This window comes from Pelobates fuscus, chromosome 13 (assembly GCF_036172605.1).
Source record: "Pelobates fuscus isolate aPelFus1 chromosome 13, aPelFus1.pri, whole genome shotgun sequence".
NCBI lineage: Eukaryota > Metazoa > Chordata > Amphibia > Anura > Pelobatidae > Pelobates > Pelobates fuscus.
The window spans coordinates 40,337,017-40,364,265 of record NC_086329.1 but is presented as its reverse complement, the minus strand read 5'-3'; the positions used below and the strand labels follow the sequence as shown (position 1 = coordinate 40,364,265).

At 37.4% G+C, this 27,249-nt stretch overlaps 1 protein-coding gene across 3 annotated transcripts in view; it reads right to left on the bottom strand.

Annotated features, from left to right (window-relative positions):
- Positions 1-27,249, bottom strand: part of SLC8A3 (solute carrier family 8 member A3) — a 237,400-nt gene that overhangs the window by 170,836 nt on the left and 39,315 nt on the right. For all 3 annotated transcript variants that reach the window (XM_063439532.1, XM_063439533.1, XM_063439534.1), the window contains exon 2: positions 3,106-4,934. In XM_063439532.1, the coding sequence (XP_063295602.1) occupies positions 3,106-4,874 (1,769 nt within the window). In that variant the 5' untranslated portion in view covers positions 4,875-4,934. The remainder of the gene's footprint in view (positions 1-3,105; positions 4,935-27,249) is intronic.

Below are 27,249 nucleotides of genomic sequence, written 5' to 3'. Positions count from 1 at the left end.
TCTCTTTAGGATCTAATGATCAGCAAATGTCCACATATTCAAACGTTTTGATGTACCATGCTAATGTATGTTGTTGCCTCAACAGTACCTAATTCTCTCTTTAACAGAGTCAATTTTTTAATATTTTCCAATCTTCTGCAACCACAACAATCATTTTAAAAAAAAAAAAAAAAAAAAAAAAAATGTAAAAAATGATTAGGGGGGTAGTCTACCAATCATATTACACCAATGGAAACAAACTAACACCTCCTTAACATTTGTTTTTTTAAAGAAACAGCTTTTGAATTTTTAATTGACTGGGTAGACCTTCTCCGAAAGAAGGACTCATATTCTCAAGAGTTATATAGTGGCTCTCGGTCGATCCTTCCAAAATTCCAATTCCACCTTAAATATCACCCTATGATCAATTCACAATGTTTTCCTTGGCAAACCACTGTTGTCATTCTCATCAACTTCCAAGCTTGCTGCCTCCTCTCTGTACCCATATTATAGTGCTCTTTTTCTGTACTGGTGTTAAGACTGTAGATGCACACACAAACGCACGTCTACACCCTACTTGTTCTTGCAATCACTCCTTAACATACCTAGTGCTTCTTTAATGTGACTAGAAAGATTGTCTTGTGATTTCCAAAATTATTTTTTTTACTACAGAATATAAGGAATATCAAATATATATATATATGAATAAAATCATAAAACTATGTATTTACTTAACAATATAAAAAACAAACAAAAAACATTTACTTTAAAGTTTGAATTTTTTTTTTTTTTTTTTAAATAAGCAAAACCATTTGATGGCTAACATGTACTATCACCAGCAACTATATATGCTTGTAAATCGTATATTGATCTTGAATACATCTTGAAACTCCTATTCCAGAATATAAATAGTCCATAATAAGAAATCTTTTTAAATGTGACTGATCCCCATTCACTGGAAAGAGAAACAATGGCCCTGATTAGTGAGTGCGTATACAGGGTTAAAAAACCCGTCTGGTTGAATTCATGGTGGCCTCTGACGAAGGTGAGGCAATCTTCGGCACTCCAGATGGTGTGGACTACAGCTCACCTAATGTTTCAAAGAGCATTTAGGGAGATGTAGTCTACAACAATTGAAGTGCCAAAGGTTGCCTTTTTAGGTGCTCTTCAAATAATGCATGCATCTTTTTCAGGATAGGCTCCTTTTAATTGCAATGTAGGAAAATAGGGACATCTACATTGTGATTCTCTAGGACTGCCAAAACTCATTAGGCTACTATTGGAGCTTACATAGTGCAGTTGGAAAGGGGGCTTCTGAGTTGTTAATTACAGTTTTATATTTTACAAATGATCAGCTAGCCATATTGGCTGATAAGAGCAGTGGTAACTGGGGAGCATGGGTTCGATTCCCAGTCAGATCCACTCTAACATCAGAATGGTACCATAATGCTCTATTCTCTTAAAATGATTTTTAATAGTAAAACATTATTTATAGCATTTAAAGAAATCCACATGCTTACTGCCATTGTAGTGGTTACAATTATCTTGCATACAAATTTAAAACAAATCAGACACACTTATTGATATACACATACACACGCATGTCTAAAATCCACTAGCACTCCCTAACAAAAAAAGGAAGAATACTAGCACTTTTCCAATAAAACATGCCCCTTGTACTATTCCCATGAATAAATGTTTTTTTATTTTTTATATAAGTAACTATCCATTTAACAATGTTCACTTCTTCATCATCAATGTAATTTAAGGCATTCAAAAAGATAAACATTCTATTGTCATTATAAGGTTTATAAAGTGATATCCCACAACTGTACATTATATCATGCAGAAGTCATGACAACGCAGTAGTGAGAAGCAACGCAAGAATTCACACATATAAAGTTTGGAAATTACGTAGTATTAGCGCTCTCCATGAATAAATAATGGAGTGCACATTGATACTTACTTTGCACTTTTGAAGCAAGTGGGGGAGAAATGGATACCAAATTTATAAATTTTCATCATTTATCGCTTTTGATGCCATGTAAAAAAAACGATTTACCAATAAATATAACTTGTTTCTATACACAGTGTACGTTTTCTTTCTTCTATTCATTATAAACATAACTTACCTATAGTGAGTACCACAATGCAGTGGGTACATTGATTGAAGGCCTCCTTTACAAAAATCAATTTGTTTATATTATCAGAAGGATGTATTATCCTCTATTGACGGGCTAACTGACCTAAGGTTAAAAGATGTAATCACTCTCTAAGCTTGTGCCACTTTGCTAATTTTGCTTAATTTGGAAGGATCGTCACCATGCAATGCCTGATCTTGAGAAACCTAGAACACAAGCGAGCTCTTAACATTGACTGGGAAGTGGCTGGAACTGGAAGGTCACATTTGAAGAGGTACATAATATTCAAAGAACACTTCAATCCCCGTTGCAACTTCAGTCCATTGAAGTTGTTATGGGGCAGGATTGTCTGGGCACCATTTTCCCACCAGGAGTTAAACAATTTACAATAACCTTAAGTGGTTCCTCTGGTGCCCACTTCCTGCCTTCCTCTCTGTCTACGCAGTATGAGGCAGGCTAAGCCAGATAACAGGTGACAGGCGAAAAGCGCCAACAGATGTCCTCACTCTATTACCGGCCTCTCATTGCAAGAAACAGAGCATACTATAGGAGTGTTGCTCTATTCACTAAGCAATGTATTTGCTTTTTTTCAGTAGAACATACATATAAAACATAAATAAGAGAATTCTAGACAAATTGTATATTACATTTATAGTCATTGAGACAGATTTAATAAAGCTACCCCTCACTAAATGTAGGCATCATATGCTAAATAGATGCTGACGATCATGGGAACTCTGCCTCAAAAATAATTAGCATCTTAAAGGTCATATTTCACTTTTCTAATTTACACCTCACTGCAAATAATTTAATAGAACCTAATTGGGTATGAATGAATGTTTAAGTAAAATACTGTTAAGTGAAAGTATTTTTATCTTTTAAGATATACAATACATATCACCAAACAACCCACAGGATTAAAAATAGTCTTATGATTAATACATAGATTACAAAATGGAAAGGAAAATAAAAGCTAATCACTTACACAGTTTCATCGTTCTTAAACTCCAGTTCTCCGTATGCATCTTCAAAATCCTCACCACCGCCTTTTGCAGTTCCTTCAATTGTCCTAAAAGGGACTATGACGGTTCCTCGGGCACCAGATGTCCTAAGAACTTTAACCTCCATGACACCAATGCTTTCACTCACACGTATAATGTCACACTCAAATGTAAAAATGCCAGCATGGTCATCATCCAGGATGGTTACCGATGCAACGCAAGGTGGGCACAAGGCTGCTTTTGGATAGCTAAAGCTATTGAGCTCCACAAGTTCTTGAGTTTCAGCCACTCGGACATTACTAAGCCTCACAAAGAAATGCTCATCTTCTTCAAATATGTCATCATCTATAATCCCAACTGAGAAATCCTTCTGTGTTTCTCCAGGCTTGAATACCAAAGTTCCTTCTGTGAACTCATAATCAGCACCAGCATTGGCAGAACCATCTTCTGTTTTATAGTCCACATAAACCGTTTTTGATATGTCACCACCTTTTCTTACCACTGTTAACAAGACAGCACCACAGTTTTCAAGACACTGATAGGAACAGGGGTCAAAGGAAATCTTTGATACAAACTCTTCAGAATCTTCAAGGCATAAATCTGGTCTGCTGGAGCTCCTTTTCGACTGTTCAGCAGCATGTTTTTTCAGAATATTGCCAGCGCCTGTCATCATTCTTGTGGCTTGTATACGGTAAAATGCTCTGCTCTTCTGCTGGTGAGACAAAGCATAATAGTTTGCCATTTCCACCAACTGGTCCAAGTCTTTCTCAGGGTGTTTTTGTTTTAAATCTTTCAGAATTCTTATCATATCTCTGCGTGATTCATCAACTTCTTTGCCATCCATGTTCAACAGATTTCCATCCAAAAAATGAGAATTCATCATTTTGCCGTCCATTTCTATGCCTTTAGGATGCTCTGCTTCTGTCTCAATCATAATTGCCCTGTGTTTGTCAGTGCGATACTTTTTGTGCATATATTTGTAGAAAAGAAGACGTCGATCTGCCACCCAAGCAAGGACAACACAAACAGGAAAAAAGAACAAGGTAAGCAAACCTTCCCAGACTTGGACCACTCCTGGAGAGAACACGGCAAGTATCATGTAGAGCCAAATATATGCAAAGATGCTCCAAGCGGCAGTGACAAAGAAAACTCTAAGGTGCTTAACTTTTCTCACTTCCCCATCAGGTATGACATAGACGCAGATGGCAATGATGATAAACATGTTAAAAGCTGCGCTGCCAACAATGGTTGAGGGGCCAAGGTCTCCAGCAACAAACCCATGGCCACATACTTCAATTAGAGACAAGAGGATTTCGGGTGCAGATGAGCCAAGTGCCATCAAAGTTAAGTTTGAGACAGTCTCATTCCAGACACGAATTGTAGTTGTAGAGGTCTCTCCATTTGGCTTTTTTATGGTGATCTCTCTTTCTTGTGATGTTATGACCTCTATGGATGCCATAAATCGATCAGCAATGATGGACACACCAAGGAACATGTAGATCATTGCCACAAAGTAAACAATGACTCTGGCGATTTTATCCCCAAGCGATGGGTTCTCTGGATACCATATTGGCAAAATAACCCCTTCCTTACAGTCAAAGGTACCTGAGCAGGAGTTGTTTTTTCCAGCACTTGGCGGGTGACCAGTGGTGGCTGTTGCATTGACATGCAAACTCTGAAGGAACAGGACAAAAGTTGCAAGTCCAAAGTGGAGAAATGAGGATGAAAGGGGCTGTAACTTTAACCGAGCCATACATATATTTTGCTGGAAACCTTATAAATGAGTAAACCTCTTCACAAACAGGATCAAATTCTGAAAAAGAAGAGATAAAAAAAATGTCAAGTACAGAAATATGTACCTTTTCGTTATTTGAACATTTAAATTTCAAAAATAACATGCAAATAAACACCCAGAAAAAGAGTTCTAGATACATGGAAAAGCCTTCCAACAGAAATGGCAGAGACCAATACAGTGGAAAATTCAAAAAGGCTTGTATGGCCCACATGTCTGGCCTGAGTTAGAAACAATAAAGGAAACAAGCATGTAGTTTTAGACAAGGAATGAGAAACAGTGATGGGATAGTTGTAATTTGCAATAAAATCTACATTTCCATTTCACAAATGGTACATCAATTAAACTCTCTCCAGCAGTAAATGTATTAGTACGTTGGTCTATCAAAATATATAACCACATTGCAACAAATCTGCCTTATCGCGCTCTACAAACTGTAAGTCTATGCAATAGGTACCATTCTTGATCCCTTTAACTTGTTTATCACAAGTTATGAAATTTGTGTTGCCGCTCTTTGGATTACAGTATATTGACATTATATTTGAATAACTGTTGCAACAATACAAAAAGTACAGCTGGTAACACAAATGCATATTGATACATTTGGAGATGAGGCCTCTGGCCACAGAGTTTACTATTCGATTGAGACTGGAAGACATACAGTTAAAACTAGGAGGAATATCCTTGTATTGATCAGCAGTGTCGATAATGATCACGGTGATCAGTAATTATGTTGCTTTAATTAAAAGCATTAGCCCAAGCTGTATGACGCATATATTGCTGTTGAATTTCAGTGCCGCATGACCATGGACGTAGATTGAAAAACGTCCAATATGTTGATCACCTTTCAAGCAGAGCGCAAACATTTCCTGATTGCCACCCCCTCCAGGGACACAACTACACAATTAATGCTACTAAGCTATTTTATTCAACTTCAATGAACAAACCTTTATCAGTGCACCCGGAGGCTCTGCCAGTCAATTATTGTGGGAACTGACAATAGTATTGATCATCCCATCCCGACTAACCACAGAAGTATTTGCAAGAAGTATTTGCCAGCCATTGTAATCTCTCAAAAATGCGGAGAAATTGATTGGTTCATTTAGAGATGTTGCAGATGTTGCTGAACTACAATTTCCATGATTCTCAGCCTATCTATTTCATTCATAGAATCATGGGAGTTGTAATTCAGCAACATCTGGGGGGCCGGAGTTTGGGGAAGCCTGATTTAGAACGTCAGCGAAGCATTAGCCAAAAGGAATGCCAACATTCGAACACGCTGCAAATCTACCAAAATGAACTTGTAGTTAATGTGCCCTACTACAACCAGACTGTACTATATGCATTTTCTTTTATATGTTCTAGTTTTTTTATTTTTTTTTATTTATTCAAACACTGGATTACGGTCTATATTATTCCTACCCATCAATAAACAGTGATTTAAAATAAAATAGGTAATCTGCTCACTGAGACTAACAAAATAAATTGTTTATTTGCTAGTAATGTGGTCTGGTTGTTAAAATGTTCCAATAACAATAAAAAATAATTTGACCCGGTCCCTATTTATCCTGCTTATAATAGCTGCAGTAATTTTCACAAAACTATTCAGCTATTTTCACTTCCTACCATTCAACCCCACTCCAAATCATAATTGATGCATAGCTCCCCCTATGCACAAACAGCTCCAAAGTACTTGTGCTGGCTCTCCTATAGCTTTCTATGAGAGAGCCTCTATTTTAGTTTTGCTCAAAAACAGCCATCAAAATTTAAATTTATGAACAAATCTCAAATGGAGATGACTGGTGAGTTAATTAAAACCTTCTAACAGTAACTATCATTTTACTGGGAAATGTCCATTTTAATAATGTATATATTTATTTCAATGAACTGCACATCCTCATCGCAGCTGAAATAAATATTCCATAAACCTTTTTATTTTCCTCGGGAGATTACGATATATTTCCAGTGCTCCCATAGAAAAGAAAGAGAGGAAGAGTATTGATCTAGCAGCAAACCATGAACATGTATTTGGACTTATTTAAATGGTTTGCAATTTGTGCTTTATTTTAATTTTACTACTCAAACATTGTGCGTTAATTCCAATTTTCAGTAGGTGCACTTAGCAATCAAATATTGCACGTTAAAAAAAAAAAAATCCCCTAAGAAAACATTTTGGAATATGCGTGGTCTACATCGACACAATGTGTTGTAGCAGAGACCATATACATCATGATTGCAATACATACGCGCACACAGGATAATGGAGTAATTGCATGTAAGAAAAGTGTCAGCGGAATGCGGTAAACTATACAAATAATAGGTAGTTGTGATATACGGAGGAGTCTATGACAGGTATCATAGCACCTTTGAGGATGTAGTAATCAAGAAGGATATAGAGAAAATGACAAAGGCTGAAAGCTGAGATTTCAACAAATGGAACCTGGATGACTGGAAGCTGAATGAAGGCGTTTCAAAGACGGGCTTTAAAGCAAGAATAGGTTTTAAGATGTATCAGTGACGTAGAACCAGACAGGGAGAATTTATGAATGAGCAGCATAGGGTATGCAGAACAAAACATTTACTTCTACACTGCCAGTACAGTCGGCAGACAGTTGGGTTAAAGATGTTTAAGGTAACAACACAATGTAAACAAAAATCCTATCCTGCAAGTGTTCTGGTGTGCAACTGTTTGACTGCAAATCCCATGATGATAGAAGATTTCAGGAGTCCAACAACGGATGGAATGCCTATATACGGAGTATGTTTCCTATGATACCCAGTCAGCCAGTTGTTGACTGAGCATCGTGAGAAGTGTTATCTGCAACAGATTGAGTTCCCAAAATGATAGAAAAACTGGATAAGAAAAACATATGCATCATCTGACAGTCTATTTAAATACTTAAATTAATCAGAACTCTAAAATCGCATTAAAAAAACACTTCCTATTAATGCCAGGAGGAAAATGTCCTCTTTGCAAAAATAGCCAAACTGAAAGAATTCTCCGAGTCAAGTATGCTTCCAGTTCATCTGCCTTGGCCTTGAATTTGGTGTTCTCTTTCAAAACATGACCCAATGCCTAGATATTTATGATATACAATGTACACAGTATACATTAGCAACCAGGACTCTAGGTTTATGCCATTGAAGTACAGTAAAAGCACTTAGTTTATTGACACTGAAGTTATAGGTATTCTATTGAAAAACCATTAAATGTATACTTTAAAAAGGATATATACTTAACCCCTTAAGGACCAAACTTCTGGAATAAAAGGGAATCATGACATTTCACACATGTCATGTGTCCTTAAGGGGTTAACCTGGTTTCCTTATTTCCTGAATTATAATGCTCTTTATCTAGGAGATAACATACTTAAATCAATTGAGGTCAAAACATTAATGCTGGTTTATTTACGTATTTTCTTGTTCTGTGGTTTGTTTTTGTCGTTTTGTTTCTGTTATTGCCACCGCTGTTTTAGTTTAGTACGTTGTGCAATTATTTGTCTGGAAGTTCTTTTTTTCTAAAAAGTTGAATAAAAATTATATTGACAAAGGAGAGGGAACAAAAATAAAATAATAATAATAATAATAATAAAAAAAACACCCTGCTCTAACATGCCTAAGTGGTATCTTGGAAACAAAATATGGACCGCTGTCTTAATGGCTGTAAGGAGGCTAAACGAGAAAAGGTCAAATCTGGCAATTACACGGATGTGTGCAGTGAATGGACAGCTCCGTTTCATTCATAAGGTCATTTCAAAAGGTAATACACAGGCTTGATTTGGCTTACATTCTAAACCTTGGCGCACATCACTTACAAAATTAAGACATGTAATAAGCAAGAACTTTAAATGGTAAATGTCTCCAAAGAAAAGGCTAGCTTATACTGCTGCTCTTTTACACCTCACTATACACTGTTTTATAGAACATCAGCACAAATTCTACAGAGAAAGGAAATCTTGAACGGGACAAAGGGGACCAAATTAGCCAAGCCCAGTTTGAAATGAAGGCCCTCCCTGAGTTTAAACGGTTTGAAATTGTAGCCGTATATACATTTGTCATACAGAGTTCCAGCAATTTTTTTTTAAATTGCTGCAGTTATAATTCCGATGGTACACCCAGTAACTGCCTATTATCCTGATTGTAAATAAATTAAGCTACTCGGCTGGCCTGAGCCACTTTGACGGTCTTCTGCACCACTTGGAGATGAAATGATCGCTTAACTCTGGATATAGGAACTGGTAAATATGGTCTCCTAAATTGCACTTCATGATATGAAACTGACTCAATGTTTCTTATATCAATGAGGAATATATCCTTTGCAGGTGCACAGATAATGTCTCAAACCCTGCAATGCTGATAACAGGTACTGTGGTTCATTCAGACATGCAAAGGAATGGATTGCAACAAAAACAGAGAATTTGAGGACTTCAGTAGCCTGCCCTTTAGTTAGTCCCGCTCAGGTATCAACATGTTTTTGTTCACTACCACTTGCATATCATTGGCACTCTCACGCCTCACCCTCTGTCAGTCCCTACATTGGCTTCCTATAAAATATAGAGCTCAATTTAAAATTCTGGTTCTTGCTTTCAAATCGCTACATAATGCTGCTTCCCACCTATCTATCCTCCCTTAAACACAAGTATGTCCCGTCTAGGCCCTTACGATCTGCTGAAGTCTTACGTCCATCTTCTGTCCGTATTCCCACCTCTGATGCTCGCCTTCAAGATTTCTCTAGGGCTGCACCGTTCCTGTGGAACTCACTTCCCTCCTCTGTTAGATGCTCACCCAGTCTCCACTCCTTCAAAAAATCGTTAAAAACCCACTTCTTCATAAAAGCGTATCAATTAAACTCTTAATAGCTTCCAACTGATTCCTCTTCTGCAACAGTCACTAGTCTAATACTATCCTTACCTTTTGTGTCATTTTACCCCACTTCCTTTAGCATGTAAGCTCATTGAGCAGGGCCCTCAACCCCTCTGTTCCTGTGTGTCCAACTTGTCTGGTTACAACTACATGTCTGTTCGTCCACCCATTGTAAAGCGCTGCAGAATTTGATAGCGCTACATAAACAACATAATAATAAAACAAAACCAAAATGCTGGCAAGTTCCCTCTGCACAAGAGATACAGCAACCCTGGGTGAGTGGCACAAGTGAGCAGTTTCTCTAAGCTATTGTCCATTCTCAGAGTTCTCATATTCTCAGTTTTTGTTGCAATCCAATTTGCTAGTGCTCTCCCTAATCAAGACGGCTAATCCAGATGTGGTGCCCGTGCTCACTGTGCCTGGACGAGTATCAGCTACACCTCGCTGACGAGGGCCACCGAAGAATGTAACAATCAAGCAGGGTTGCTCCATCTCTTGTGCAAAAGGAACTTGCCAGCATTTTGCTTTTTGACTGCAGTCTGGGATCAGTCTGATATGAAAAAGGTATAGTTTGTTTTTGTTTTGTTTTTTTGTAATGGCATTAACCGAAGTTTCGCTAAGCGGTTCTCAGAATTCTCACATTTTATGTTTTGGTTGCAATGCAAAGGAATGGGCCTGTCAATTTTTAAACACTAAACTTGTCTTAACAAAGACATGTTTAGAACCAAAAATTTGGATGTCTGAATAAAACACAGTCACCTGCAAGCAGTGTTACAGGATTTATTCTAGTGTTCAGCAGAGACGGTCAGTGCACAGCCCTCTGTTACTGCTATAGAAATGTGAGCTGATTTATCTACCATTGAAACAGATACGGTGTGCCTAGTTATACTCATGTCGATCAAACATATATTAAAATGTGGATCTGTAGGAGCAGTATGTAAGAATTGCCAATTTGCTCTGCCGACATGCTTCATGTTAAAAGGTGAATTTTTTATCCTTTTAGTGGCATCCTAGAACATGCTTAAGTTCTTTAAACAAAGTAATTTAGTTTAGTGGCTCTAATTATTTGAGCTATAGTCGACATCCTCACTCTCTGACGCCATGTAGAATGAAGCAAAGACCTTGCAAGGCATACACGTGATCTAAATCCTTGTAACATGCTTTATAGCTTCATATGACAGAACTGAACAATAATCGCACACGTAGTCTGCAGCAAGAAGATTCATTCATGAAAACACTGTCAAGTTTAGATAAAATACTGAAACTGTTAAGCAGTTTCATTTATATGTTTTCGTGAATGGAGCTACCGAAAAATGATTAATTTTGCCACCTAACCTATAATTCTGTATCCAACTGCACATATAGAAGGTCTTTCTAGAACTTGAAGAAATCATATCATCTCCTATCTAGGTCTATCCGACTGATCCCTGTGCTAGACACGGATAACAGATCATGTCAGTCCTGCCTGATATCAATTATGTTATAATTTAACAAAACAACTTGCAAGGAATGGGCAATCAAAAAGGGAAGCTAATCATATTCTACAGACAACATTCCCTAACATCTATGTCAGTCTATTCGTAAAAACAGCCGCTCATGTTCAAGACAATTGCATGCATGGGAATTAAATGGTAACTTGCTGACACTCACGGCATTATCTATACTTTTTGATGATCTGCATTTAATGTGAACATTGTAGAAATGCACAAATGCAATAATCCAGTTGGGATACAAAAATGGGCATTAAGGCTTTCAGGATTTACAAGGCATATAAAATGAAAAGATGCACGTTCTCAAAAAGATAAAAAAAAAAATCTATATGTATGTAGGGCAAAATATACTTAGTTTATTAATAATAAAAAAAAAAATAAAAAAACAATTTGTATTGTGGTAAGAAAATGGAGGAAAATGCAAACAAAAAAAACCACACACACAACACAACGTTTAAAAATATTATTGTGTGTATACAGTGCCTAATCAATGTCAGTCCCTAAATATCCATCTCTCTCATTTATACAAATAGTTATCTATTGATCAAATCTGATGTGATTACTTAGCACACTGAAACACTCACATCCAAACTTTATTCAAACCCACATTCTTTAATCAGAATCAAATCAAAGGCCCTGTCCATTTAAGTCCCTTATTCTTGTTTACATTGCAGGATTAAATCTACCTCTAGAGGCTGTCTTGCTGTACAATGCTTTACTATGTGGAGGCTAGGACGGGCGCGCTGCACTCACCACACATGCATATCAGATGCCCAATGTTACTCTATGTAGAGTATTGGACTGGACCTATACAAAAGGATAAGTCATGCGCTCACTCCCATCACTCCTGGGCAGCAGCAACGACCACAGCACACATCAGCCCCAATATATACAGTAAAAAACAAAGAAAAAGTTACCTGCACGCTCTCCTGAATCCCTAAGTATTTTTAAACAAATGGAGGTATTTTAGTTACTCCAATGGCCATTGAAAGGAATGCCAGTCTGCCAACGTCAAGGCAGACCCCCCTAGGCGGGTCCTACACTGACCCTTCACCTTGCTTCCTTGAGCTTCTGGCAAAAATATCTCTAATGAGACAGAAAGGGGTATTTTTTTTTTTTACACCCCTATATACTTATTAACCCTTAATAGGGAACACATGGGATGGGCGGCAGCATTGTAACAAAGCTGTGTGATACAAAAAGTGAATACAAACACAAAAGGATAAGTCCTGCGCTCACTCCCATCACTCCCGGGCGGGAGCAACGACCACAGCACACATCAGTCCCAATATATACAGTAAAAAACAAAACAAAACATTTTTTAAAAAAGTTACCTGCGTGCTCTCCACAAATGGAGGTCATTTAGTTACTCCAATGGCCATTGGAGTAAATAAATGACCTCCATTGGACTGAACCTACCCAAAAAGACCATGCCTCTTTGAAGACATTGCGGGAGGAGAAATGATCAGCTTGGCGCTGGAAATGTGTAAGTAAAACTTTCATTTTATGAATATTTATTGATGGGGGAGCTATAGTGTAAGGAATACAGGTTTATATTCCCAACAATATAGCATTCCTTTAAGAAATAGTATAGGCAGCCATGGACTGTGGGGGGAGTGAGGGAGGGGAGGGTAGTATAAGCATCTCTGTTTAGCAAACCAATACCCAGTATAAATGTATTTAATCCAATGTAAGATTCACTCCCCATTGTGATATATTAAAACGATTATATTATTATATCCAGACAATATTTTATTTATTTTGCCGTGCCATAACCACATCTCTGTAATTCATTCAATGTTTTTAATCAGCAGGCATACTCTTAATTCCCATAACTGCTAGTAACACAGGCATTTTCCTTTTAATGCCATAACATAGAACTGTATGTTTCAGAAGGGACCTCACTGGGGGTCCTACCACCACACCAGCACCCTGGGTAATAGCAAGCAGATCTGTGAACTGACCATACTCTCTACCACTTTATGTGACATCATTGGCTCATGGGTCCGGCAGGAAGATTATGCGGTGTCTATACAAGGGTTGCCCAAATGCTTTGCCATTCTAAACGCATTCCAAAGGCATGCAAAGCATCATGGGAGTAGTAGTTCTACAACATCTGGGTATCTGCCTTTAGGGCACCCCTGGTCCATACTATGGGCAGTCCCTGCACATCTATGAAGATATGCAAGTAGACATTATTTTATATATTTCTGCATGTGAAATTTAAATATATTGGTGTCACAGTGTTCAAATCATAGGAGTTGCAAGGTGACAATATGACCATCGGCTTCAGTCAAAGAATAAATTATGTTGTCACTCATACAGTTACTGACTTAAGCGCCTACTAAAACCAGCCCTATACCATGTCGTTGGTGTAACCCTAAACCCTAATGTGTTCTATAAATCACACTGAGACGCCAAAACAGAATTCGGAGTATTATGAGTGTATAGTAAAAGCCTCTACACCTGCTGTATTAACCAAAAATGATGTATTTATTCACAGCAATAGTCAGACTTACACTAATGTGTTGAGTGTCTCTCGGTGTGGTGGTGGGCTCTTCACGTTTGCCGTAAGGAATTTAGCAATTGCTACTATTTTATGACTTCTTGGAGATTTTGGGTGTAAGTCTCCTTAACCCCTGATCTTCAAGACATCTCATGGATAGGGTAGGATTACCTTCTGCTTAATGTGTAAAATATTTTTCATCTTCTTACGGTATAATTTTATACCATGCCGTATTAACCATTCACACGACTGCATGAAAAGCCTGCCCTCACATCAATACCCCCCCACTGGGTACCAGGGGACTTAAGACTAAGAATGAAATGGTGAGATAATTAAGCCAAGGGCTTTTCAGGAGCTCCCTTGGGGCTCCAGTCCCTGTCAATACTTTCTCCTGGCAATGTAAATCCTCAGAATCCAGGCCTGTCTATCCCAGGAAGCTCTCTCCAGTTCCCACAATTCCTATAACTAACCAACCTGAGCAGCATTTTCACTCCCACTTTTCTTTCTCAAGTCTAACGTGTTCTTTTACTGGGCACGATACACTCGATATATCTTGTACAAGAACAAAATATTATTTTTATACTGTACATTCATCTCAATAAAAATGACTGATGAAAAAGGATAAAAAAAAATTAAAGATGCTTTAAAAATTGTATCATTTAATGATAATTGCGTAACACTGTATGGCCTTCGTTCTTTACTTAACACGGTAAATTAAAATGTATTCTTTCTGGTAAACACACAATCAGAAAGCAATATAAGTAGATTTTGGCTACTTTTATTATTTTTCAATTCAACATTATTGCACTTGAGTGAATGCATTGAAAAAAAAAAAAACACCACATTTGAAGCATTTTTTTCAAACCCAACCTTGGATAGTGAAAATATTTATGATGCTGTAAACGGGGAGTACATGACTTGCTCGGCGCTTCACAAACTGAAAAATGACCATCGTGAATAAGCACTTTCTAGCTGCCTCGAGCCCTTTCTGATTGAATGGAGGCCCATGAACATTCATTATCATGACTGTTCAGGTGTCACGAATGTTGACCCCCAATGCCCTCTAATTCTTTCAATGTTCACAGAAAGAACGCCACAGAGTAGGAATGCTCTGATTGGTTATCTGTCAAGAAACAAAATTACATTTTTGGCATTCGACACCGCGATACAACTTTTTTCATTGATTGACCGGGTCTACTCTTTAAAAGAAATACTGAATTAATAGATTAAAAAAAAAAAAAAAAAAAAAAAAGGTTCACACCTTGCAGAGAACATCTCTATAAAAGCAAGCATTTTGCATATCTCACTTCCTGTGAAATTAGATGTATCCAAGCTTGCCTACTGTGATTTATACAGACTTCCTCCATGATTTGTCAGCTGTGTACAATATCATCCAATGCGAGTCAATTTATTTATCTTATCCGATCATGAAATCTCAGAAAATGTCAGTGTGAGTCTGGTTACATTTTATAAAGCTTACTCATTTGAGGCTATACAATGAAATGTACATTTTGCATTAGCATATAATGAGCTGTATTGCACATCTGTATTGTAGGTCTACATCTCCATTCCGGTTATCTTTCTTGTCATAGGAAAGCTGAATATTTAGGCTGCCCATTTTTGGAGAACAAATCTCTCTTTAGGCAGTGATATATTGCAGATAGGTGTTTCTCTGGAACAAATTTAATTCATGTTTATAGGTTTATTCACCAAAGCGAGAACTGTGTTGAGAGTGAATTCAAAGTAAATTTCAAATTTAAGGTCAAAGTAGTGAAACTTGAAGCAAACCAACTCGGAGAATTTTTCCAGTTTGGATATTTTGGCCATTCCATCTTCCATATGAACAGGTACATTTATGGTTGTGAAGATCATATATTTCTGTTCCTCAAGGAGTCCATCCCTATCCATACTATTGGACATCCTTCCTCAGCCAAATTTTTCCTCTCCAGTTATAGTATTGCTCCCACCTTTCCTATCCAGACATAATGTCCACCCCCATTTTCTTTCTCTAGTCACATTGTGAGCCTTCTTTCCAGCAAAGATGGTCATCAAGAAAACTGGAAGAACAATTAGGTATGAAAGAGTTCCTGGAGCCTTTATTGTCACCAATAAGAATCGTATACATAATTTACGGTTGTTAAAACATTTCTGTAAAAAAAAAATATTTCTTTATCTATTTAATGACAACATTAGAGCTTTATGTTCTGCTGGTCCACCAACTGGCACACTACATCCCTGAAAAAATATTTTCCTTTTCAAGATGTTGGGATTAAGTGTGTTTTGCAGAATTTTAAAATATGGTAAACCTGTTGTCAGTGGTCAGAGAACCATACATTTTATTTCACGGTCAAGGAAATCAAAATTTTGTGTAGAGTTTCTTAGACAAATGTTGCCAGGAGTTCCTTTAACCGAGGTCCAGCTGATGTGAAAGGCTCAGTATATAAACCTGGTGAAAGGGGAAAGCCTAGTCAGGATGCAAGCAGTAGACCATACTCCCTGTGCATTCCCTACGATGATTGGGTTCAGGAATATCAGCTGTAAACTATCAATACTTATGGCACAAAATACTTACAGTCTAGAATATCAGTGTCGATAGAAGGTGTAAGATTAAAGAAAATTTTATGAGAAGATCCCAACGTTCCGGAGAAGTTAAGTTGCCCTGTCCAGTGTTCTAACATAACTGTTTAAAAGAAAACAAAATGAGGATAAATAAAAAAAACCAAATTTAAAACATGTGCATGCACACAGAACAAGCAATGTGCTAGACCAAGCTTTGTATACAAGTAGGAAATGTGGTTTGAGGTCTTTCACATTGCATGTGCTCCAGCAGGTAGATATATCACCATGAAATTAATATACATGAAAAATCTATCTATTTATACATCCAACTGAAAGAAAAAGAAAGAATAAAACAGCTTGACTGTTACTTTAATGAGGTACAGTATGTTCTGCACACAGAGAGTAAAGGACGTCTTCCTAATTCATTTCCACATAAAATAATACAATGCTCAGCAACCAGAACAAGGCAGCAAGAAAAAAAAAATCAATGGCATTTAATAAGACTAATTGATTGGCAGCAAAAAAAATAAATAAAAAGGATTCTGTTGTACTTTTTTATTGTGTGCAGAGGATTCAGTAAGCCGCATCTTGGTGGGGTTTATATTTATTTATTTTTACGATTATTTGTGTCCACTCTGTTGTCCTTAACCTTTTGAGTGACAGCAGAAATCCGTGTTAAGATGTTTAAATCCCCTACGAGGAGGAGTGCTGGGGTTTTGGGGCTGTTAGTGGGCCCCTCCACCCAACAATCCGATAAATTATCCAATAAATTAAAGTCCAATACAAGAAAACAAATCTATTCCAGGTTAAGTTTAGTCAGGAGGTAAAATGGTAATCCCGATCTGTCTTAATCCAGTCAAATCAAAACCGTTCACAAACTAAGGTTTTAGGCACATTTGATGCAAACAGACTTGTACAGGCATCAGGAATTGGCCTCGGCTTTAGGTACAAGAACAGTGAAGCATCTGCCAAAATGTCTGTCTGTGCAGCTGGTACAACAGAATCTTCTGGCACCGAGGACCCCTGCATAGAAAGATCAAAGGACCAATCAAGTGATCATTCTCCCATCAATTCTCTGCAGTTATGCCAGTGCAATAATAATAACTTTTCACCTGATAAATTTGCCATTTAGATTTGCCATTCTGTTCAGCGGCTCACATAGTGGTAAACTTGCAATTTTATATATATATATATATATATATATATATACACACACACACATACACATACATACACACATTAAAAATATATATATTTTCACCTTACAAGTATGCCGATTGGTCTGATAAACTTCAAATATTGTTTCTAAAACAAAGTTGTCTGTTGAAGTTTATACAATTGCTAGTTGTTCAAGTGATTTTGCCCCAAATGTTATTTCTTTCATGTGATTGTTAATTCTGTCTGATATATTGGCTACTAAATTGCTATGTTATTTAAAAAAAAATAACAGAACAATTTTCACAATGCTCAAATATGCATACTTTGCAGTATAAAATGGAGCCCTGCATACAATGTAAATATGAATACATAAAAGCAGAGTGCCTGGACTGAAAATTTAAGTTTAAAAACACAGAATCTTAATAAAAACAAGTGACATTCGTGTGAACAAGCCAGTTTTCATTGCATCGGGCCACAAATATTTGATAGAGTTTCTAAACTATATTTGTTCTTACCTAACAAACAAAATTTAGGCAAGAAATCGCTGAAATACATAGGAGACAGGTGGCTTCCTGTATTATTAAACAAGGGCCAGAAAGGTTCCATATGTCTGAATCAGTACAACCGGAAAGCTGGTAATTTCTACCGTGTTTTTATACACTTTACAGTTTCAGTAAGTAAGAGAGGGATTGTGCAAATCATGTGGCCAAAGGGGTAGATACGAAGGACTGCAGACATGCGGAACACTTATGTATCACTGCAAACTTCGTGTAACTGCAAACACATTTAAACACGCACTCGTGTTGCACATATTCTACTACTTGGGACCCTGTAGGCTCAAACATAGGACAATGAAACAGGCTTTATGATTGTGGATGTCCCTCTGAATTTATCAATGTTGGCAACTATGCGGGCCCGGGTTTCATGACAATGTATCAAGAAATTCCCATTATAGATAGGTAGTCATGAAAATGTCACAAGAAAGCAACATTTTAACAGCCAAGAAACAGTATATGGCTATCCAACAGATGCCATAGAAGTCCGATAATGCTTAAACATACAAACACTGACAGGAAATTAAGGGGGCTGCAGCCAAACAACAGCTGTTTGATTAAGCTGGATAGCCTAGAGACAGAGGATGCATTACATCCATGGAAATACAACATCTCACAAAAGTGAGTACACCCCTCATATTTCTGTAAATATTTTATTACACGTTTTCATGTAGCAACACTGAAGAAATGATACTCTGCTACAATGTAAAGTAGTAAATGTACAGCCTGTATAACAGTGTAAATTTTCTGTCACCTCAAAATAACAACATACAGCTATTAATGTCTAAACCTTTGGCAACAAAAGTGAGTACAACCCTAAGTGGAAATATCCAAATTGGGCCCAATTAGCCATTCTCCATCCCCGGTGTCATGTGACTTGTTGGTGTTACAAGGTCTCAGGTGTAAATAGGGAGCAGGTGTGTTAAATTTTGGGTTATCGCTCTCACACTCTCTCATACTGGTCATTGGAAGTTCAACATGGCACCTCATCGCAACAAACTCTCTGAGGTTCAGAAAAAAAAGAATTGTTGCTCTACATAAAGATGGCCTAGGCTATAAGAGGATTGCAAAGACCCTGAAACTAAGCTGCAGCACGGTGGGCAAGACCATGCAGCGGTTTCACAGGACAGGTTCTACTTAGAACAGGCCACGCCATGGTTGACCAAAGAGGTTGAGTGCACGTGCTCAGTGTAATATCCAGAGGTTGTCTTTGAGCATTGTTGCAGAGGTTGAAAGGGGGGGGGGGGGGGTCAGCCTGTCAGTGCTCAGACCATACGCTGCACACTGCATCAAATTGGTCTGCCGGGCTGTCATCCCAGAAGGAACCCTCTTCTAAAGTTGATGCACAAGAAAGCCCGTAAACAGTTTGCTGAAGACAAGCAGACTAAGGACATGGATTACTTGAACCATGTCCTGTGATCCGATGAGACCGAGATAAACTTATTTGGTTCAGATGGTCTCAAGCGTGTTCAGCGGCAACCAGGTGAGGAGTACAAAGACAAGTATGTCTTGCCTACAGTCAAGCATGGTGGGAGTGTCATGGTCTGGGCCTGCATGAATGCTGCTGGTACTGGGGAGCTACAGTTCATTGAGGGAACCATGCATGACAACATGTGCTGTGACATACTAAAGCAGAGCATGATCCCCTCTCTTCGGAGACTGGGCCTCAGAGCAGTATTCCAGCATAATAAAGACCCCAAACATCTCCAAGATGACCACTGCCTTGCTAAAGAAGCTGAAGGTAAAGGTGATGGACTGGCCAAGCATGTCTCCAGACCTAAACTCTATTGAGCATCTGTGCAGCATCCTCAAACAAGAGGTGGGGGAGAGCAAGATCTCTAACATCCACCAACTCAGTGATGTTGTCATGGAGGAGTGGAAAAGGACTCCAGTGGCAACCTGTGAAGCTCTGGTGAACTCCATGCCCATGAGGGTTAAGGCAGTGCTTGAAAATAATTGTGGCCACACAAAATATTGACATTTTGGGCCCAGTTTGGACATTTCCACTTAGGGGTGTACTCACTTTTGTTTCCAACGGCATTAATGGCTGTGTGTTGAGTTATTTTGAGGGAACAGCAAATTTACACTGTTATACAGGCTGTAAACGTAATACTTTACATTGTAGAAGAGTGTAATTTCTTTAGTATTGTCACATGAAAAGATATAAAATATTTACACAATGTGAGGGGTGTACTCACTTTTGTGAGATACTGTATATGGCAATTGTATAGTACTTCTAATTTCAGGGCAAATCAACTTGTTTGAAACGCAACAACAATCCCTCATAGTACTAAGATTTTGCCTCCTCTCCAACTTTTTTTTTTTTTAGGTCTAGCTTATTTTACAGAAATATTCAAAGAAAAAAAACTCTATAGATGAATACACACCAAAAAATGCCTTTCGACATTAGGAAGAATTAAACTGAAATTCTCCAGAAGGATAGACTCTGAGGTATACTGAACTCTATTTGCATTATCAATCATTTAAAAAAAAAATCCATACTTCTAATGTTAAAAGGTTTAAAATATATTTGTACGTATCTCTAGCTTCAAGAAAACAGGCTTCACTTCTAGCAGGTAGATTTAGCAAAGTGTGCTACTTCAAACAAACAAAATAAATCTATTATGGTATAAACATGTTTTGAAAATATTCTAAAATTTGCAAATATTCAGATGGGAGACGGCAGTGGAACATCTATGTTTTGATACAGTAGGACTCTGGCACTGTTACAGTCAAGCAGTACCTGGATATCACACAATGGGTTGGCATACAGATAACTCTGCTTTGGAAAAGGATAAAAAAAAAAAAAATTGTATACGGTATTAGTTAGCATTCCATTCATCAACTGTAAAGTTTGCTCAGTCACCTAAGATTCTGTACTGGAATGTTCTAAAATTCAGAAAGAATAACACCTTCATTAAACAAACATCCCCTTTACAATAATTAAAAAACAAAATAAATAATAATGATAAAAAATAAAAATAAAAAGATTGGAATTAGTTGAATGCTGCATATTTTATATCAGTTTTTTACGTGACCAGTGATAAAATATTGTAAATTAACAGAAAACAAAATTCTCTATATAGTGGATAGAACATAGAAAATACTGCAGAGAATAGATTTAGGAACATTAAGAGGGGGGGGGGGGGAGATTAAGAATTGATTAGCCATTTACAATGATCCCTTGATGAGAACGACAGCACATACGATTTTTAAATCAATATGCTGTATTTGTTCATTGCACCAAGCGTTGAAAACTAGATACAACCTCATTTCTCTAATTGTTTTCTTCCAGGTTTTGAATGAGCAAATTGCAGCACATGCTTCATAAATGATAAAAGAGCAGTTAAAATCACTCTCAAACACGTTTTTAATAATGAATCGTGGTACAAGTAAAATATCTTGGATTTTCCCTTACTTTAACAAGCATGAAAAGGAAAGCCTATCCTAAATAGAAGATGAACTAGCGCTATTTACAGGCACGTTTTATTAGCATTCAAAACTTTAAATACACCTGCTTTTGTTTTTAACTATTATAGAATCAAAGAAGAAGCTTAATTCCCTCAGAGAGACACGGCCCCCCTAAACCATTACTGATGGGACCTGCTTAGAGTGTCTTTAAGATTTGACTGTATAGGAAATTAACATTAAAAGTGACCATTAAATTGTTCATTAGTTTCCAATTCCTCTAAAATAATGCCGAAAACTTTTTATAGTTATAACTAGGCAACATCAAGAGCCGCTTTAGATTTTAAAGAGTTACTCCAACCACCATGACCACCTTTGCTTTCAAAGTTGTCACACTCTCTCACTCTATGACGTGGCTTAATTTAGGAGAGCTAATGAAAGCTTCTAGCCTGAGTTTTCAGCTCTCCTGAAAGCCAACAGAAGGTGGGGAGCTGTACCTAGTTTACCACAGGCAATAGGTCACACCGTTACTAAATGGTTGGATAACTTACATTGGGAAATGCACTGCTACCAGTTCAGGATTTAAGTATTACCCAGTTCTGTCTAAGGTGTTATTAGAGAAGAAGAAAAAAAAAAAAGACAACTAGGTAATCTCTAAATCCTGGACTGTGGGAACCACTGCTTTAGATAAAACCGCACCTCCAAGGTAGTCAAAAGTCCCCAAACTGTAGAGGTGCTTTATTAAATCATGTAACAAACTCATTGCATACATTAAGACCAAACTGAACAAAATATGACTCAAAAACAACAACAGTACAATAACCATCAAAAAACACAATTCAAAGCATGACATTAAATGTGTTAAAAAGATGGCAAAATGTAGCAAATATCTCAGATGCAACTACATAGTAACCAAATAAGCTTTAACATCTTAAGAATCTCAATGTGGTCCACACATATAAAGGGGGATGGTGTTCTAGGGTATGAGTCACTGTGAGACATTTGAATTATGTGCCAACCCCATTTCCCTCACCAGCCAGCTGGCATTACACATGTCCTCTGCCAGAGCCACACATTTCATCTCAACAAGTCATTGAGTGACCTCTCTCATCACATAAACACAGTTTCCTTGTCAAATTATAATAAACTTGGAGCCCGTAAAGCCTTTCTTGTAGAAGGACATGCCTTTCATAATATGCAAATGCCAGTATTGATTTTGTTCTGCCAAAAGGCTGAAATGATAGAAGTTTAAAGAGCAAAAACATAAAAAGGTGCGACACCGTCTGTGTGATTCAAAGGTTCCCGTCTACCATACAAATTGAGAGAAACATAGCTATCTATCAAATATGAAGCAACATTTCTCAATCTAGAACTTTAAAATTACAGTATACATTGTGCAAGCAGAATTGATAGCAAATGTATCGATTTTATGATAAAGCTATATAAAAGACTTTGAACCTCATCCCCTATAAATCATTTCTCAGCTCTAAAGTCTTGGGGTAGGATTGGAGTGGTGGGTAATGATGGTAGTGCCATCTGTGCTGGGGAGGCAGCATTTAAAGAAACCCATAGTTACCCAGGCCACTTTATATGAATGAAGTGGTTTGGGAGCAGTGTCCCTGTTTTCTTAACCTTGCAATGTTTATATTGTAGGGTTAAGTCCACCTTTAGTGACAGCCACTAGAGTAGCTTCCACTGCACTAATTGATTAAAACTCTGTCACGTGACACGGAAGCCCCATAGGAAAGGACTGAGTCAATGTTCTCCTATTGGGAATTTTAAATGCGCGTATAGCACTCAACACACATGCGCATTAGGTCTCCAATGCTCCTCTATAAGTGGCATTGGATAGGACATCAGCAGAGGAGGCCATGCTATTGGTGAAGCAGTGAGCAGCGCAAAAGAATGGAAACAGGGACACTAGATCATTAGGAATACCGATTTGCATTCCCAACGCTATAGTGTTCTTTTAAAAAAAATAAAAATTGTAAAAAAAAAAATCTCCTATAAAATCTATCGCTAGAATAATGATGAATATTTATTGCATAAGTAGATGTTACATAATGAAATGTCTATCCTGCAGTCCCCTACCTACCTGTTAGTCTCTTCCTTTCCTCTATGGCAGTCTTTTCTATCCTTCATTTCATTCTATGCCGGTTGACCTCATTCCTTCTCTTCACATATGCGGCCTCCCTTATTCTTCCCTATCTGTATGTCAGTGTCTCCAATTATACCTTTGCTCTATTCAGTTAACCACTACCCCCCTCTTATTATGCTATCTTCTCCATGCCAGTCTACACTATCCTTTTTTTGCTATTCTTATCAGATCTACCTTCTCCAGCACTCATTCCAGTTATATCAACCATCTAATTTATCTCCTTACTGCTAGATGCTAATAGTATGACATTCATATCACAATCATAACTTCAACATGCCTACCACAACCCACGTTATTGTTTAGCAATACAGTTTTGAGTAATCAAGCACAAGAAGAAAAACGACGACACCAAGTTTTAGCTTCCTAGCTTACTGGAATATTGAAGAAAACAGGTGTTGGAATTGTGAGTCATCACTTATACTTTCATAAATAACATATATATGGGTCCAACTGTAAAGACATAGGACAACGCACAGACAAAGAAATAAAGATATGGAAATAGAAAGAGAACATTTAAGTATGTTTATCTAAACTATACAAAGTTATAATGAAACTGCCGTGACCGTGCGACTGGGCCCCTACATATCTGCAGGAAGTGCTGGGAGGAAGTGAGAGCCAGTTACGTCCTCCCAGTTGCAGACACCAAGCTGCACAAAAACTGAAGGCAGAGTGTGGCATGACGGGGGCGCGAACAGCAGAACCAGACTCTATTTCTCCACAGCCTCAGCCAGCAGAAGCGTCCCCCTGCAACCAAAAGGTAGGGAACAGGAGGGTGGCTAATGTTTTGTAAATGATGACCAGCATGTGTGTTTTTGTATATGTATGTGTATATCTGAATGTGTGTCAATGTATCTGAACGAGTATGTCAGTGTTTGTATCTGTATGTGTTTGTATTGGTGTCTGTGTATCTGCATGTGTGTCATTTTGTGTTTGTGTGTCTTGTGTGTCTGTGTATCTGCATGTGTGTCAGTGTGTATCTCAGCATTGAAACTCCCCAAAAAAAAAAATACGGCGCTGCATACAAATATCAACATAAAAGCACACTCCGACAAACATCAACACCACATACAAACACACCTCTGTATTTAAACACCAACATGCAGGGGGAACTCAAGATGTTGCAACGCTCCTTTGTATGCAGTTTAGCTAGCCTGCTGCATCACTCAAGCCAACAATACTTCCATGTTGCATCATGTAAGAGCATAATGAATTGTTGCAGGTTACATCATGTGAGCTCACAATGAATTACCGTGCATTATTCTGTTGCGAATGGAAGTGACTAGCACATACAGATAATTATTAACCATACAAGTGGTGCAGTTTGCCTGCTATAGCATTTGAGGTTATAATTAATTCACAATGATGGAGCTACTTGGGCTTTGAGTTGTGCGTTCTTCTCAGCATTAATTCTAATAATCAAACCCTTTTTGTGCTTCTGAGCATTTAATCAAAGGTTTCAATAATTTAATGAAAAACAAAAACAAAAACACAAAAAAATAAAAAAGTAAACTTAGGTACAAGAAAGAAAAAAAAATTAAAATGAAAAACGAAGTGTGACTTGAAAAAAGAAATATGCCAAGAGTAATCAAGTGGAAGTACAGGATGTGGATAATCAGCAAACCTCCTATCGACGAAGCACACAAAATGTAAATTACACACGTTACAGTGACAATTTCAATGCAATATATTGGGAACAGGAATTCTAAGTGATCGTGATATTAGAAGAAGAAGAAAAAAATATAAAAAAATTACTCCTTCTGTTGTTTATGATACTTATGCAAACGTCAAAGTTTGAGGAAAAGAGACACAAAGGAAAAAACAGAAAGATTACGGAAAAACAGAGAAATTGCTCCCAAACCAAGATTAAAGTACGGTCTAGAAGTAGCCCATATTTGCTTTCCAATGCTAGACCAAATGTACCATTTAGTTTTGCTGCCACATCCAGGTTAGCGAAATAGGACACAGTATAAGTATAAAGAAAAAACTAATATCTTAGCATTTTTAAAATAGCTGTATTTAAAACAGTTACAACAGTATTGAGTGCTCAAATCATTAAACATATTAATGTAATCTGTGGGTTCATATTTAGAGTTATGGAAACAATGCTTTGAAGAAATATTTCTTAAAGGGATATACTCCAAATGACATAACTACCACAACAGTTTATTGTAGAGGTTATGATACAAAACAGTCTTTACAAACATTTCTCTCCTATGCTCAATACAGTTTCATGTAATAGGGTCTCTCTCAAGTAGAAGAGAGCATTGTCTATTGTCTACAAGACAGCCATTAGACACGCTTCTGGGAGTTTACTGGACTGACAACCTTAAACGATGCTGCTCGTCCTCCAGAACATCCAGAATCAGTGAAAGCCCCTAGGAAAGCATTGAGACAATGCATGCGCGTTAGGTTTCCCTATCAGATTACGTTATAGGAGGTATTGGAATCAGGAAAGTAATTAAATTTTTTTTAAAACCCTTTATAAAGCCAAAGAATGAGACTGTGAGGAAGGGGGTCACCAGCGGGTACTATAGTGTTAGTAATACAACTTTGTATTCCTAATGCTATAGACTCCCTTTAACGCATGAGATGGGGTGATGAACAAGTCTCCATACTTTGTTTGACCACAACCTCTGATTCCAACATCAACACCACTATTCAATTCATTTCACACAAATCGGTGATCCCTCCCGTGTGTGCATTTGTAATGTTTATCATCCCTTTATAGTTATGGAGTTTTCCAATTTTACTTTCCAAATATTATAATACAGACTGATTTACAAACTATGGGTTTCTGCATTTTTGTTAAAAACAATTTGTATAATGAGAAGTAAAAAAGGATCATGTACGAGTTTGGACAAGGCACTGATAGAGAAAACAGTTTACCAAACAAAATTACATCTCTGTACACGGAGGGTACATACCTGTCAGATTGACTTTCCAGTCGCCATTTATCAAAGTCTAAAGAGCTGTGTGCCTTTTTTGCAAGGTCATTTGTGAGTAAAGAAGCAAATCATGAAGCGTGTGTTACTGCCAAAGACATCATGGCCAGCTTGCACTGAAAAAAAGTAATTTGAGAAGGAAGACATTCACGATCTGGCTATAATGTCCCATGGCCACGATTAACATGTGGTAAAAAGTGTTCAAAATGTCAACAGCACACTAAGAGCATTTAAATTATGAAAATATATATGTGCTCTTATTTATCTCCGTATCCTCTTTTTTTTATGGGATAAGTCAGTGACGGCAAACTGGAGACAGCTGTACATGCGGTAGACTACATTTCTTATGATGTATTCTGCAACCATAAAACATCAGCAGGAAAATAATAAATAAGACATTATAGCTGGAGCGGCATTTTTAGAGGGTGGAATATTGCCAACGATATGAGGATGTGCTGGTAGTCGATGTGCTTAACTGTCCACAAAAGGAATGTAAAATAGCAAACAAAGAATTTGCCATTCCAAATAGTTCGAGAAAAAAAAAAAAGTTTTATGGGATTTCTGACATTTATAACCAGACAAATGTGCAAGCAAAGAAAATAATAAAATTACAAAACAAAAAAAACAAACACATTCAATCAAACAAACAAACATGTTGAAGCTCATGGTAAACAATATAGAACCTCAATGCGGGGCAT